This window comes from Tachypleus tridentatus, chromosome 2 (assembly GCF_004210375.1).
Source record: "Tachypleus tridentatus isolate NWPU-2018 chromosome 2, ASM421037v1, whole genome shotgun sequence".
In the NCBI taxonomy this organism is placed as follows: domain Eukaryota; kingdom Metazoa; phylum Arthropoda; class Merostomata; order Xiphosura; family Limulidae; genus Tachypleus; species Tachypleus tridentatus.
Window position 1 is genome coordinate 90,306,240 of NC_134826.1, and position 17,682 is coordinate 90,323,921.

General features: G+C 32.0%; 1 protein-coding gene and 1 long non-coding RNA gene across 8 annotated transcripts; one reads left to right on the plus strand and one right to left on the minus strand.

The window, feature by feature from the left end:
• Positions 1-15: 15 nt before the first annotated feature.
• LOC143244494 (uncharacterized) lies at positions 16-13,082 on the plus strand. The gene is made up of 2 exons (XM_076489281.1): positions 16-294; positions 12,942-13,082. Exons 1-2 carry the CDS (start codon positions 213-215, stop codon positions 13,064-13,066), a joined length of 207 nt encoding a protein of 68 aa, XP_076345396.1. The 5' UTR covers positions 16-212; the 3' UTR covers positions 13,067-13,082.
• LOC143244495 (uncharacterized) lies at positions 1,161-10,227 on the minus strand. 7 transcript variants are annotated; one of them, XR_013025117.1, is made up of 4 exons: positions 10,034-10,227; positions 8,579-8,752; positions 3,648-3,758; positions 1,161-3,274 (listed from the first exon to the last, which is right to left on the minus strand). It is a non-coding gene; the product is annotated as an uncharacterized LOC143244495 (long non-coding RNA). The 7 variants fall into 7 exon arrangements; XR_013025118.1 differs by lacking the exons at positions 8,579-8,752; positions 10,034-10,227 and adding an exon at positions 6,328-6,372; XR_013025114.1 differs by lacking the exons at positions 8,579-8,752; positions 10,034-10,227 and adding an exon at positions 5,298-6,321.
• Positions 13,083-17,682: the final 4,600 nt, after the last annotated feature.

Genomic DNA, 17,682 nt, shown 5'->3' on the forward strand with positions numbered 1-17,682 from the left:
CAATCATCAAGTGTTTTTGAGACATATTTTTAATATTTACGAAAGGAAACTACGGGTATTATGACTTGGAAGGAAACCTCTACATCACAAACAGAATAAAAGATGTAATCAAAACAGAATATCAACAAGTTTCTCCAACAGAAATTGAGTCATTGTTGTGCAGTCATCCTGCTGTTGATGATGCTGCTGTCATTGGAATAGTGGATTCTTTTATGGAGGAAGTTCCACGTGCCTATGTGGTGTTGAAGCAAGGTTATAACGTGGAGCCAGCAGAACTTCTTCAATTTGTGTCAGGTAAATGATGTTACATTTATGTGTATATACTTAAATTATTTTTGACAATTTTGATTTGTCACACAACAAGAAATATATCACTATGAAATAGTGTTGGTATCCTAAGAATATGCAGCTTTGTTGTTGGAGATATGCTTAGTGTTCAATTGTCATAGAATAACTACATCTATCAAGACTGCTTAGTGAAACTTCCTGTTGTGTATCAGGATATAACAATGTCATAACCTGTCACAAAATTCATTATACTTGAATGTCAACATATATGAATGAATTAATGATAAATTTTGATAGAACATACTATTACTTGCAAGAGTCTGAATGATAAATTAACATAACCTAATACACCAATAAAAATTATCGCATTTGATTGCATTACATCATACTTCTCACATAATGTACTTTAAAATTTTGAACAATAGCACCTAATCTTTTTCTTTGCTCTGACCCAAATTACGGTTTCGGGACTAGTTTACAAGCCCATGCATTCAAGTAGTTCAAATGCAATACAATATGTAATGAAATAAATAGGGTGAAATAAATGAAGGATGAGTGACAAAATTTGTACTACAAAGGAAAGTTTATACAGACAAGCACTGGAGTCTTTCTCAACCCAGTTTTGTATCCTCATTCAAAGATTAAAATACACTGCTCTAATAGCAATGTTTTGAACTTCATAATGTACATATCTATATCTTAGGCTCTATTAAAAATGGATTACTGTGGTATTAAAGTCATTGTTTCTACTGATTTTTTTAACCACAATTAATATAAGTTATCAACTTCATATGATGCTTAAATAATAACACTTACATTATTTGTTTCTTTATATTTGTGTTTTACACAATAAGTGATATGAAACAGTGGAGAACAATTTATTCCTTTTTATTTAGCAAAACTGCTATGACATGAAAGACCTGAGTAATACAACAGTTCAACTAAGAAACTAAACACATGTAATATGTGTAAAAACTATAATATAAAGATGGATTGCATGTTCTAAGATAAGTTGGCATATTAATGAATTCCCAACCTCAATTTCACAACAGGAAAAAAAATTGAGACAGCTTTTGCTGAAAAAGGGAGTTTCCATTTTTCTCCCTAGATATTCTTGTTTAGTGGGCTCTGGTAGCATGTCTCAGTCCAATTAATGTGAATGCCTTCACTCACAGATTGAAAATTATGGTTACATTACAAAATAGGATCTTCCAGCATAAGATTAATTGGTAATTAACCATACACCAATTCCTCTGATGCAGTTCAATTGGAAGTTTGAAAAATGTCTACTAATTATAAACAAGAGCAATCAATCCTGATTCTTGTACTAATTTTCTGTCACTGTAACTTAGCATATAAATGAGCTATATATCAGTTATATAATTCCATTTAAATGAAACAGTTGTAAGTAACTGGTGTTCAGGTGATACATGTTTACACTCTAATGATGCATATAAACTTTGTGAGGGATCTAGAATAAATCTACATGAAATAAAAAGTTCTGTTTGTTTTGTTTTAAACAGCAAGACTAGTTGTTTATATATTGGTTCTGATAATTATTTTTGTGTGGGAAAAATAAAATATAGTCTAAATTTTCTCAAAATAATTAATCTAATGCTATAATAATGTTATTGTTATAATGACAATTTTGATACATGTAATAATGGCAATCAAACTGTATATAATCAAAAAGACAACTCATTTCAAGTGGAGAATGTTATTTTCATAAATTGCATTTAATCTTTAGTTTTTTTTCTAAACATTACAGCTATTTTAACAGGCATTTCTTCCCTTAATACGAGTAGTTAGCATAATTACCAGAATTTAGTATCTTAAAAATGTAGCTACTGTTCAATTTTCAAATTTGAGCATCAACTTTAATTTTAGTTCAAGGTTGTTTATAACTTCATTTTTCATAATTTCAAAGTAACTTGGTAAGTTATACAAGTATATATGTTGAAAATTATGTATGATTTGTAGAAAATTACCTAAACAATCTTGGATGAATATGAACTCCCTTCAGCAGCTTCCAAATACTGTCCTTCTGGCTTGATCATCTCATCAACATCTTTTGGTTTTCTATTTTAGGAATCTTAACATATCAGTAGACATGTGACCATAAATCTGCTCACATATTAATAAATCAGCTAGCTCTTCAAATCTTTCTTCACACATGACCATGTCAGTACACCTTGTAAATATGGTAGATTTGCCAAAAAATGTAGTATAGTTTCTCTAATGACAGGATTGACCTCCCTGAACTTCAGGTGAAAATCTTATTCTGTAAGGTCATTGTGTTTCAGCAAGCAAGGTCACTTTTAATAGCATCATCTCTGCACATAGTTGTAGGCTTTTTCTGTAAGAAGGGATTAACATATACTTACTGGTCCCTTTTGTCCAAGTCCTTACTTTCTGTCAGTCATTCATAAATATTCAAGATAGCATCTATGTCATCATTCTGTTCAACAAATCAATTTTGGCAATTTACATTGGTTGTTCTTGGCAACGTTGTCATTCCTGGATCCTTCATCTTTCAGTTGGATGAGCTTGATGATTTCAGTATGTACCTTTTTTGTGTCTAGTTCAATAATTTGATAATTGACAATCAGCACTCTTTGCAACCCTTTCCTCAATAAAGAATTCTGGATTTTTTTATGACAAATTACTTAGTCCTCTGAGTGTTTCTGTGTAATAAAACTATAACACACCTATAAAACAAGAGCTGTAATGGAGCTAGGAAATATCTTTGAACCATTTCTCTTAAAAATGGATAGCCCTGTTTGGCAACTTCAGGTCTATAATGAGCCTTCTGTTTGATTAATGTTGGCCATTTCCAAAGTCATCTTTTTCAGACTATCCTAACTGTGTGGCTTCCGTATAAGACGGGTGCTGATGTTCAACTGATAACTCTCTCTTCTCATCACTAGTCTCCCTGCTTGATCATTTTGTCTTTCTCTCCCTCTGACATTGCTGCTCACACCTCCTCCTACAATAAATACTAGAGCAAATATACCAAACCTATGTACCACAGTAAACACTTTAACACTTGTTTTTAAATCATATTAGAAGTAGGGGTTCTTATTTTACATATATATATATGAGCATGAAAAAGTGTGTGACATAATAGTAGTAATAATAACATAATAATAATAATAATAAGAGGAATAATATAATTCTAGCAATAAATTTATTTTAATACATTTTTCAGACTGTCCGAAATTAGTATATTACTATGTTAAACAGTGTTTTATCCTTAAATGTTTTTTTAATTGTAAAATAAGTACCACAACCACAATTATCTATTGTCTAACACTTTAAAAAAGTGGTAGATATGTTATAATATTTATGACTGTACTTACCTCTTTAACATGCTCCTTGTTAATACAGTGGTATGTCTACGGATTTATAATGCTAAAATCAGGGGTTTGATTCACCTCGGTAGGCTCAGCAGATAGCCTGATGTGGCTTTGCTATAAGAAAACACACACAAATCTTTAACTTACCAAAAACAGTTTAGTCAATGCTTACATTGTATTACTGTTTTTGTAAAAAAATGCCTTATCTCTAAAGTTAAGTTCTTTGCTGTTTTTGACAATGTTGGTAACTTCTCCAAACCATAAATACACAACTTAGTTTCCAAGATCTCTGACTCTTGATCCTATTAAGACTGTTTTAGTTGTACACTAAAAATGGATACAAAAAGATATTTTTCCTTTCACGATCAGTAATTTATAAATATCATTTATAAAGTTAATAAACTTCAGTTTTCACTATAACTCTCTATAAGATTTAAAAATGGGTAAGAAACATTGTATTATATCGAGTGAATTTAGTAAATAAAAACACTTATACCTGTATCTAAAAAAAATCAGAGACCGCATTGCAATTTCAAGCTACACATTTTCTACATAAAAAAATAATAATATAAATGTTCCTTACGGTGAATGTAAATAAGAGATATTAATATGGTATCTGTTCTTTAGCAAAACAACTAGCTAAAAAAATTCCTAACTTACCAGAATAATAATAATTTGCTACTTGGCACTGTTGTATTAAAAATAAACAAATATTAGAATACAACAATTAAAAAAACTAATATGGCTCCCACAGTAAGTTTTATAATCAGTTTTGAAAATGCCCTTAATTAAAGAGTACAGCCAACCACATTTTTAAAATTAGATAATATTTGATTTTACCAGTATTTCCAAACCATGCATTTGGCTCATTATACTGATATTTCTTGCTTTTTTCTTAGCTGATACTGATAAATCGCCTGTCTGTATGTGAGTTTGTGCTTGGTCCTAGTGCAGACTTTATTTGTTACAATAACTGGAGGGAGGTAGAAGTCCAGTGTCTACATGATCCTCAGTGTAACTTTACAATTCCCACTTAAAACCCCCCAACACCCGAATACGAAAAATTATTTTCAATAAAATCAATAATCATGTCGAAACAGCAATGCATTTTACGCTCTTAAATTTTAAGTAAATACAAAGTACACATCATAAGTGTATATCCCACAAGTTATAAGACGATGAAAATCAATTAGAATCAGAGAAACCTCAGTATTCATAAAACAAAAAAACAACAAAGCTCTTGATCCTGATTAGTTCTCCTAAAAAGGCAATACTCTGAGGCTGATAAAGCATCTAACATCTTTGTTGTTTTTAGTTAAGTAAAAAGCGACAAAAAAGTATTTGTGTTCTGCCCATCATAGGTTTCGAAACCTTGGTGTCTAGTAGTATGAGTTATCAGACCACTAGGGGGCTAAAACTGTTGTTCACACTTTTAAATCTGGATACACAACTTTCTTTTTTAAATCAAGCAAAGTGCTTAGGTACCTGAAGAATGGTAAACGAATAAACTGGAACTAGTCTAGCCCCAACTAGGCAAAGTTTTGGAACAACTAATGAATGACTGGCTCTCCAAATTCTTTAAAACAACATCTACAAATTACCAGAAGCTAAAAATCGTTTCAGAAAATTCATACAGAAAACTTGGATACATACCTTTAATAAGAAAGAGTTTTCAGTTGTCTGCTTTCTTGTTTGTTTGTTTTTTTTTAATTTCGCGCAAAGCTACACGAGGGCTATCTTTCCTAGCCGTTCCTAATGTTGCAGTGTAAGACTAGAAGGAAAGCAGCTAGTCATCACCACCCACCGCCAACTCTTGGGCTACTTTTTTACCAATGAATAATGGGATTGACCGTCACATTATAACGTCTCCACAGCTGAAAGGGTGAGCATGTTTGGTACGACGGGGATTCGAACCAGCGACCCTCACATTACGAGTCGAACGCCTTAATCAACCTGGCCATGCCGTGCCCTGCTTTCTTGCCATTGAAAAAGCTTTCGATAGTGTGTGGCATAAGTGACTAAGGTTTTGAATATCAGGAATGGAATTATTTACTGGTTATCGCGCGAGTAAATGTTGTAGGTGCAAACCCCAGAGGCAAGTTTTCCCAGTTTGTTGACAATACGACTATTTGCAAATGATCTCCTATCCCCTCTATATCTGCAACTACTCTACAACCATTGCTAAATACAGTAGCTAAATATACTGTAACATATGGGCCTATTATAATCATTTTCATAACCATGTGTAGTTTTATTCATTAAGTCTACAAAAACAAGTATACAATCTCTTAAACCATTTTTAGATGAATCTCTTCTCCAGGTAACAAAATCAGCTAAATCATTGGGTATTATTTGAGATTCTAAACATATATGGTCTTAAAAAAATATGTTCAATCAATAATATCTAAAATCTGGCAACTCTATATCAGAAGTCTGACTCGAAAACTCAAGATACATCTACATAAAATATACTCCAAATGTACAAAACCAACATACGGCCAATTACAGTATATACGTAATCGATAAGCACAAAACCATTGCAATTAAGATACCCTATCAAACCGTAGAACGTAATATTAACAGCACTTGTTAGTATCGAGAAGAAAATTGTTGCATACATACAAAAACGTACCGAGTTTGCCAAACAAACTGCTTAACTAGGCGGTTACTGTGCTAGACTTACAATATGCTGGTCACGAGCTCGAATCCCTTACCCACCAAACATGTTCGCCCTTTCAACTGTGGGAGTGTTATAAGTGCGGTTAATCTCACTGTTTACTGGTAAAAGAGTAGCACAAGACACACCTATGAGACATACCCACACATAAATATGATAACGAACCAGCACACGCAAAAACCGAGGCCTCTAGCCAACAGTTGAAAAACATATCCGATACGACAACTCGTATGTGATCATTCACTTTTTAAATCAAATTAATGAACATGTTCTACATAATTAACGGATGTACTCACCAACTTCTCTGTTTAACATTAAAACCAATCAAAACACATACTAACGAGATGAAGACCGCCTAAAAAACTCGTACCTTTACTACAACTGATCGCACCTTACCCATAAAATAGACGAAAACAAAGCTTCAGTATATGAATACATACAGGCCATACTCCTCAAAAGAAAAAGGATGTTTAAGGTTGTTTGATCATCTAACAACATTCTTTAATCCTCTCCTAAATGTTGGTTCTTAATTTGGAAGAGTTCCCCGACCTCTCCATAAATATTTTCTCGGGAAAATAATTAAAAATCATTACAAAATACAAATAAGCCATCAAGAAAGAAGGAAAACGTCTATTTTGTTCGTAATCCACTCAGGTCTTTATTAAACCCAAAATTAGATCTCGGTTCCAATGAACCATGATTTTATTTATTTATTTATTATTTCTTGCAACGCATATGTATTTCTTCTACTTTTGGTTCACCCAACCTTAGAGATTTGGTTGCTACTAACTTTCCTATTTCCAGACGTAAAAGAAACTGGGCCTGGCATGGCCAGGTGGGTTAAGGCGTTCGACTCGTAATTTGAGGGTCGCGGGTTCGAATACCTGTCGCAGCAAACATGCTCGCCCTTTCAGCCATGTTATAATGTGATGGTCAGTTGGCGGTGGGTGATGATGACTAGTTGCCGTCCCTCTAGTCTTACGTCCCTCTAGTGCATCCCCAAATTAGGGAAGGTTAGTGCAGATAACCTTCATGTATAATAGCTTTGCGCGAAATTCCAAAACAAACAAAGGAAGCTGACAACTGGAGATGGAGAAAAATTAATGTGACAGCTTCCATAAGAGGCATCACACTTGTTACAGATAAGAAACAATATAATCATATGAATAAATTGTACTCCAGGAAAAAGTGGTCTGTTTTATGAATTATGAAACTGAGTGATCACTTTCCAACTTTCCAGTCTCGACATGCATAACACTAGAAATTATAATGTGTCAAATGCATTTGGCTAAATAGAATTTGTAACGTTTTAGTACTTTAACTGTTTTTAGTGCTAATCTCTCTTTTTGACTAACATTTTTACTGTCGTCTACGTATTCTTTAAATCATGTAGCTGGTTCCTTTGAATGAGGAGAAGGCAAACTTTCATATCTCTTCTATTAGTAATGGAGTAAAAAATATTACTACCACTATTTTTTTATATTTTAGTACAAGTTATACCTTTCTCAGTAAAGAATATATTTTTTAGATTTTCTTTCTGAGAATGATTACAGCAGCGATCTTCTGTCCTAATAAATAATGCCCCTTTCTGTAAAATCTGATACTTTAATAAAATAATAATTAATCAAAAATAAACTGCTATTTTATTTTCTCCCATTTGGCGCAGCAGTAGGTATGAGGACTCATATCACGAAAAACCGGGTTTTGATATTCGTGAGTAGCATAATATACATAACCCACTGTGCAACTTTGTGCTTTACAACAAACACAATAATATTCTTTCGCACTAGAATGCCCTGCAGTTCTTGTTTTCTCGTCTCGTCTGTAGTACATATGCATCACCAACGATACTTGGTTACACAATATATGTGAGTAGCACAACTTCTTATGGGCCTATTTAAAACTAACATTTTTCATATGATAGTCACAACATATATAGTAACCATGGTTAGTTATTAGAGCTGCTGACCGTGATGGTGTAAACTTACTCCTATAAACAGGCATGCACACAATAGCAATCTTTGTGTATCTAAATAGGTCTACACCTTAGATTGTGAGAAACATTCCTGAACTGAAGACAACACACCTTTGAAGTATACCCACATCACATTGTGATAAAGATAAAAAGAAAAAAAATGACGACATTCAACAAAACAATTGATAAGATTCAATAATAAGATTTTTTTCAAACGAAACATTTTCATGAGAAAATAAAGAATAATTAATGATATGTAAGAATAAAAGTATTTTTCCTTACCTGTACACCTCTTCTTTAAAATCAAGATTGTACATTTCTTCTCGTCACTGACAGCGCCAATCCAGAAACATTTAATTGATGCTGATCAGGTGTCAGGAGACTAAAAACTGACACCAGAAACTGGACATTGATAGTCTTGATGTTAAAAAATGAGGAAATATCCATTCTGCAATTCTTTGAAACAATGACAAAGATATGGATATAAAATTGCAGCTGTCATTTATTCTTATTGCAAATTTCTGACAGTAATGATCATAATTTTTCCACTGTTCACAATAATCTCAAGTTTTACTTTTTGATGAATAAAATAATATAAAGTGACCATCCAAAGTTATCATAATATATATTGTCGCTGTATAATTCCTTTGATATTTTTGTCCTGTATTCATTACAATGGTAAAAGTTTGGTAAAATTTATCACACCAAGAATTCTATTGCCTATCATTCATTGATTTATGTTAATTCTAACATTTTACAGATTTATAAATTCTGTTACAATCGACCCTTCAGACATTCATCACTTTAGCAGACGTTAGAATGCTCTTATCAATAATGTCCATTTTTAAATGCTAAAATTATTTATCACTTTTTGAACAGTAATATTTTATCCCGAGGAAACCTTTCATTGACGTTATAACATCGACAATGTGATCGTGATACCATAAATAGATTTCTCTGATCATAAAGAATCTTTATATATTTTAGAATTAAATATTTCCAATGAACTTACATGTATATTAACATTTAAATGATGTTCAAATTTACTAATACCTCCTTAGCCAAGTGGTCCTTTGTAACATCAACCAAAGAATGTAATTCGTTAGCCATGTGTGTCAGAAGTGGCCATAGTTGATTTCTAATAATATTATATTTTGAATCCTTTTCGAGAGATGCTAAAGCTAATACTAGAGCTTTCGCACAGCAAAGATTGTCATTCTTATTAGTTATAGGAATAACTGATTTTTCTCCGGTTGATCAAGACTGATAATTGAAAATTTGCATGTGGCGTAACCTATTGGTAATTCAAATATTGTAGCTTGAATTTTAAATTAGTCATCTTGTGGTACATCTTTTTTACTATGACGTATTTTTTCGACTATTGATTCAATCGATTTAGTTTATTGAAATATTTTTAATGAACACTTCTTCTTACTTCATATTTAGCGTTTATATGCTTAGTTGAACAGTCCAGTATATTTGAAGTATGAATTTTTAATGTGACCAAAATATTTGCCAGTCATTATGTGTTTTAAAATTAAAAGAAATACTGTAACTAGTAGATACTGTGTAATACTTTTAGACACTTCTACTTTCAGAAGTTTCAATGATAAATTCTCTACTTTTCGTTGAGAATGTTTAGCAGATAAAGTAAAATACAGAGAATATTTCTAAATATAATTTCTAAAGGAAAATTAGTTCAGATATGAGAATCATACATAAGTTTCAAAAACATACCTCGCATTCCACGGTAGACGATTTCTTAATACATTGACAAGTTTACCTTCATCGGTGTGTGTCTGTAAAAGAAAAAGTAAATGACGTGAATTAAAATATAATGAAATCTAGACATTAATGACTTGTACTGTGACAGTATATTTGTTAAAAGCATATGGTCATAATAGTGATTAACTGCATGAAAGTAGACCTTTCTAAAACATGTTTAAGACGCCACACACACAAAATATGAAACTTTTAACTCGTCATCTTTGAGATGATGTGATCACCCCTTCCTCTCCCAAACTTCCATTTAATACGTGACGTCACTTTTGTTGCTGAAGTGAGGCAGCTTTATTTCTATATTACAAGATCCGCTTTAGATGACTAAGCTGATAGTCAAGTAGCGAAGTTAGCTATAAAAGAACATTTAGAAAAGCTGGTACATCATAAACATATCAAAATTTAAGCGCATGTTTTTAATTGTAAACAATTACATATGCTTAGACATTGAGTGTTCAATTTTCACAAGTATCTTGCTGCACATAAAATGTATATTTTACAAAGATATTTTGTTTTGGATTTCGCGCAAAGCTACTCGAGGGAAATCTACGCTAGCCGTCCCTAATTTTACAGTGTAAGACCAGAGGGAGGGCAGCTAGTCATCAACACCATCCGTTAACTCTTGGACTATTTTATCAACGAATAGTGGGAATGACCGTCACATTATAACGTTCCCACGGCTGAAAGAGCTAGCATGTTTAGTGCGACGGGGATTTTCGAACCCGCGAACCTCAGATTACGAGTCGAACGCCTTAACCCATCTGGCCATGCCGGGCTTATAGATTTGTGGTTCACTTGCTGGCTCGCCCTTTTTCAGGGATATTGAAACGTCTGCTAAGTTTCAAGCGACTAGTTCTTCGGCCGATTTTTTATGACAAAATAGAAATTACAACTACATGATCGTAGAAACGCAGAAGACATTCCATAACTAAAATATGTTTTATGCATCGTTGCTCTTTTGGCATTATGCTTATCCTTTTATTGGGGTGCAATATATCGGTGATAGGTTTAATAAGTAGCTGTGTTGCAATATCTTCCTATTTTTTGTTTGATTTACGTGTGATGCGACCGAAAAGATAGATATAAACTATACTTTGTAAATGTTTATGTTGTTTACTTTATTGTTGAAACGTGCTCATTCTGATTTTATAGTCTTGAGTAACTATTTGTTCCCTTTTCCTTTGGCTCGGCATGGCCAAGCGTGTTAAGGCATTCAACTCGTAATCCGAAGGTCTCGGGTTCGAATCCCAGTCGCAAAACATGCTCGCCCTTTCAGCCGTGGGGGCGTTATAATGTGACAGTCAATCCTACTATTCGTTGGTAAAAGAGTAGCCCAAGAGTTGGCGGTGGGTGGTGATGACTAGCTGCCTTCCCTTTAGTCTTACACTGCATCATTAGGAACGGCTATCACAGATAACCATCGTGTAGCTTTGCGCGAAATTAAAAACAACAACATTTTTTCCTTTACAAAATCACTCCTACAACATCCAAAACCTGTTTCATTGGAACATAGTAGTTCATAATTAACTTGGTTAAACAATGCACAATCAAGATAGTAAGGATGCTATTCACATCATGCTTATAAAATAACTCAGACACACAATACAGTAGAATGTTAACGTACAAAAGTAGAACAAATTAAATTGTAATATATATATGTTAGAATACGTTAATTCTTGTGTATGATATTGTGCCGATATGACGCAAATGTCATACCTACTATCTTCTTTATGTTGTTTTCGTTGGATTGATAATAACTATCCAAAAATTTACTTCCTTTTTCAAACGTTTTTATTTACTTATATATATATATATTTTTAAACCTTTCTCTTATACCATTATTTAACTACTGAATCTGCAAAATGTTCATACTCATCTATAAGTGTCTTGAGGTTATTTCTCTCTTCTTTAACTTTTGATTTAATTATCATAATTTCAACCTGTTTTGCACTGAAAATGTATTTAGTTATATAAACAAAACTTTTTAGATTTCTGATCTTTGTATTACTGACTTTTAACGACACATAGTTTTACTATAATATTTTTTGTTCAATATCATACAGGTTTCTCAAAAGTATATACTTTCTATTATACTCTTTTCCAATGGAAGACCTCTTACTTTTCGATATGTCCCAGTACATATACATCAAAATAAAGAATATTAATCACGAAAAGCAGGAGAATGCATAAAAATTGATTAAAGAGCCAAAATCTTCCAGGGCTCTAAAGGCACATTTTCCATATCTTCGTTTCATTGAATAATCCTAATATTGTTCCTTTGCCTTTATATTTATATCTTGGTGGTGTTTAGAAATAAAAGTTGTCCAGCGAACAAAATAAAATCCTTAATAATGCTTAAAACAGATCCACAAATGCTTCTGGTGTCCAAAATTTAATTTATACATTCTAAATTTTCAAATAATGAACTGGATTTTTATGGGTTATTTTTTTTTAATAAATAAGGTCTTCAAACCAATTTCATACTATATTATTTTATGAATAAGAAAATATATTAAAATTACAATAAGATTATTGAAAGCATCGTTAACATTGATTAGAATTCCCGTATTCCTTCTTCTTTATTGTGTCTTAAAGTAGCAATTGCAAAAGAAATTTCATTATGTTTTTTATTTGAAATAGAACAATGTTTCAATGGATTTAAGTAAACAAATAATTGTGTTTGATATCATATTAATTCATAAGCTATTTAACTAGAAACTCGTTAGTTTCTTAAGAGGATTAACTACACTCATAATTTACATGTAACAATAAATTCAAACTGCAAAATAATATTTCATTCTAAAATATATTTGTGTTAAATTTATTGTAAGTTTTTAGATCTTCAATATTTATATTTGTGTTGTAGATCGTGCATCACGTCCCAAACACCTAAAAGGAGGACGAGAGATCTTGGATAAAATTCCCAGGTCTGAAATGGGAAAAATTCAACGAAGAACTTTGCAGAAATACTATTATCAAAATAACAAGTAAACCGAAGCTTTGTAACCTCCCTATATTTTTAAAATATTGGTATGATTTTGAATATTACATTGATTGTTGTTCTACTTTGAAGAGTTAATTTAGTTTACTTCAACAATAATAGGTTCTATTTTTAATTTTCACTTTCCTTTTTATTGTACCTTCAGAAGGGAGAGGGACTCACACTAAACCTATAAGAGAGAAAGAGGAACGATAAAAAATTTCTGTCCAATTTATTTTGTTTTCAGTTCTACAACTCTATTACAAACACTTGACTTTCTTGTGAATTATTTATTCATTTGTATAGTTGTCAATTTACAAGTTTTAGTTGTTTGCATTTTCTATATTGACACTTTTCTATGAGACCATACTTTATGAAATAATATTAGTTGGATCTTCTGTTTAGCAGACGTTACATATTGCTTTGTCACAACGCCCAAATAAAACTGAGTGCTTCTAAAACATTTCATTGTGTGTTACTGAAAATAATCAATCATGAGTAGATAAAATATCAGGCGAACAGGTTTACATTTGTCATGACACTTGAGCTCTACTATTGGTGAAGTTCACTTTCAACAGATAATTTCAACTGCTTACAAATACATGAATATATCTCAGTCTCTTAAATTCCAGAGGAAGCTCTTTGTTTGACTTCATATGTTTTTGATACTTGTGTTCCATTGTGTAACTTATTCATTTGTTTTACCTAACGTTCATGAACGATATTATGCCAGTGATGTTTCGATGTCTATCGTGCTGTTATTAGATGCTGTCTGAAAGTTATTAATCCAGAACATTTTGTAAGCACCATAAAAATGTTCATCATAAGAATTTAGCCAAATTAAGAACATTCAATTGCAATGATTTTAGTAAAGACTGACATCCATTTATCAATATATATTGAGACCAGCCTAAGATAAATGCAATTTTGCACAGTAAAATCCATCTTCAATCCAAGATGAACAGCAGCATTTTTGTTTCAGAAAATTACACAGTAACTCAGAATGTAAGGGTCACAATATACTTTTTGTTCAGTTAATCTTGCCATCAAAAACTATCCTAATAATGAAGTGATGAACAAACAGTGAATTTGAGTCAAAAGTTCTTCTTTAGCACCATGAACAAAATTAGAGTTATCGTGTGTGTTTTCGCTAACCTTATTCCTCATCCAAATTGTGCAGCTAAAAGTTGTAGTGTATTAAAAGTAATGAAGATTGCAGAAGCATTTCATTATGATGTCAAACAAGATGAGTGAATTAATTTTGAAGTGATTACGAGACAAATTAGAAGTTTAAAAATAATAAATCTTCTGGACCAGATAGTATTTCTTTAAGGGTTTTTAAAGAAGGTTAAGGATTGGATATGTGAGTCATTATTACTAATTTTTGTCAGTTCTTGAATGGTATACGGGTATCAGACAATTGGAAGTTACCTAATGTAGCTCTTCATTTTAAGAAGGTTGAAAAATTATCTCAGTAGTTATGGATCCATTAGTCTTTTATCAGTTTTAGGAGTTTTTGGAAAAATATGTTAAAATATGCTTTCCACAGTCATTTACAAGAGTTTATAATTTTCATCGGGTAGTCAACATCGTGTCACGAAGGGAAAATTTTGCCTTATAAATCTTTTGATATTCTTTGATAGGGTTACTGTTTATACAGATGAGAGTAAGAATATAGATTTAGCGTATTTCCAGAAATCATTTGACAAGGTGCAACATAAAGGCTTGGAAAAAGTTCTCTCTGTGGGTGTGAGGGATAAGTTAACAATTTGGAAGAAGATTGGCTGGAGGACAGAAAGCAGTAGATTCTTATAATTTGAGTTCCGTCAAACTACAGTAATGTTACAAGTAGTGTACTATAGGTCTTAGTTCTAAAACCTCTGCTCTAATTTATTTACATCAGGGACATAAATAAAGGAACAGGCAATAAATTCCTTAAATTTGCCAATAATATAATAAATTGAAAATACCCTGATACACTTTCACTACCCTGATGAAATAGATTCTGTACAATGTCAAACACCAACAAAATCACATTGTGACTTCCACGTGTAAGAATTTGAGAAACTCGTTTATGCTCACCGTTTTCCCTCGTATGATTGTCAAAGCTAAAAAGATTTGGCTTTTCAAACTGTAAGTAATCATGAACCCTTTCAGGTAAGTCTTTAACAAATTAAAAGCTGGAATGTTGTGCATTAATTTTGTGTACAAAAGTTAAAATTCACAGTAAAACCATACAGTGTTCTCAAGAAGAAGATAAATTACTTCACAACGATAAGTTAAGCCTTTATTTACAATCTGTGACTTACCACTTCCTGTTAGACCTTACATTAAACATCTGTAATAGACAGTTATCTACCTCAAACTCTAATGAGACTTACCTTATATAGATCATATTTGAGTGCACTTTGGACCCTCCCTCAAGGCCCTCCACATACCTAATTTTGGTGTCATAGACCATGGTAAGGAGTTCGTTCTACGGGATACAAAAAAAGCAGATCCATATGGAAGATTGTTAATGCCTGGAAGGATGTTTCGTTTAGTATAAGCTGGACTATAATTTTCCCTCATCGTAAATGATTTGAGTCCTTAAATTCCTGCAAATCTTCTTATCATTGGTCACTGTTATAGTAGTCGGAAAAAGACCGAATTTATCAGTTATGATATACTCCAGACACGAAAATTTTAATTTTCACTGTTAATAAAATTAAAGGCAAACCCTATGATTTTACAGCATGACTTTCCTTAATTGTATAAATAACTATAGTTTTTGAACCACAACTGACCCACGACGTTATATAGTGCCCATCAAGCTCGTCTGTAAAATATCCAAGAAGATGGATTAATTGATGCATCTGAAATGTAGACAGCAGTGGAAAGTCACTGTACAGTTTTGTAATCATATTTTATTCAGTCTATTTCAAGCCAGCGACTGATAGCGGTGTTTAGAAACAAAATAAGAAGGATCCAGGCCTGTATTGATGCCAACGGGGGTCACTTTCAACATTGTATATAATTGTCATTCATATTTACCTCCTGTATTCTATATTGAAACATGTCTGTTAATAAATATATAAGTGCACAGTGACTTTCCGACACCCTGTAGTAACTATTTTCTTATTCCATAATCCTTTATTTAGTAATTTACTATTAAACAACAAAAACAAGGATATTGAAAAACATCAGAAGGTTATATGGGTTACTTAACGTGATGTTCTTGTTTTTTTTTATGAAAACCTCCTGGTTTTCTTTCCGTACGATATTAGGGATGTGCATGCCTGAAGTTGTGAATAATTTATATACAAAAGGGTTGAATTTAAGCACAGTAAGCCATGTTAAGCGTTGAAATTATAGGTATAAGAGAATTATATTTGTTGCTTAATGAAACTGTTACTGTGTTTTCTTAACGAAAATGCCCTTTTTTTCTCTAAGTTATGAGAAAGGATTGAATTTAAGCATATTAAGCGAGATTAAGCGTTTTCTACATTAATTGTCGATGGGTTTTATATATATATATGGTTTCCTTAACGAGATTTTATTTATTTTTTAATTAATGAAATATAAATTTCTTCTGTAAGGTATCGTCATGTTCTTACCTTTAAATTATTCAGAGTACGTTTCCAAAATATTTAAATTTCGGTACATTAAGCCGCGTAAAGCTTTTACTAGATTAAGCGTCGGAAAGTGATATTGGTTGTTTGAATAGACTCACTTTTTCTTTAACGAAAATTTTCATTTTTTTACTGTAATATACTGGGATGTGCTGAGCTTAAATTGTTCAAAATTTGTATGAACTTAAGTACATTAACATAACATGATATAACGTTTTGGAACGATATGAGACATATTGGTCCGTCTCTGTTGTTCCATTCTCTAAGCTAAAGTAAAATTATTAATAAATAAATTTTAAAAACGCTTAAGGTTAGCCCTTATCAATCATATATTTATCAAAGTTTCTCTTAAACTCACTTAAATTTATTGCCTCTACAACATCCGAAAATAATCCATTCGAAAGACCAAATACCTTGTTAAAAAAATAAAATTGTCTTAGCTGAATATAACAAGTATCATACCAAGTGTATTTTTTGTTTCTCCTTTGTCCTACTATTCTCACAATTGACTACGAAATAAATATAATACATCAACACTAATAATTTCCTCTTCAGACTTCGACGCCTCAACCAGATCACACTAAGCTCTTCTTCTCTTAAGAGAAAACAATTTGAAAGATTTCAGCCTCTCCTCGTTTGACAACCTCTTCATTCAAGGAACCATTCTAGCTAGACATCTTTGAACCCTTTCTGATAATTTAAAGGTAAGGAGCCCAAAATGGACACAATATTCCAAATTACGCCAAATCAGTGACATGTAAAATAAAGCTGCAATCTCTTCTGACTTATTTTTAGTATTTTTGTAGATGTTACTTAAAATCCTTCTTACTCTACCACTAGAGCACACTGCTTGGGTGACTTTAGAGACTAATAAACTATTATACCAGCAGCATTTTCTTTACAGCTAAGAAAACCTAATACCGTGGTATCATTTGCGCATTTAAATAATTTATTTATCATTTTTTCATTTTCGTTAAACGTTATCTATATTAAACAATTTTATTCTTTTTTGTTTG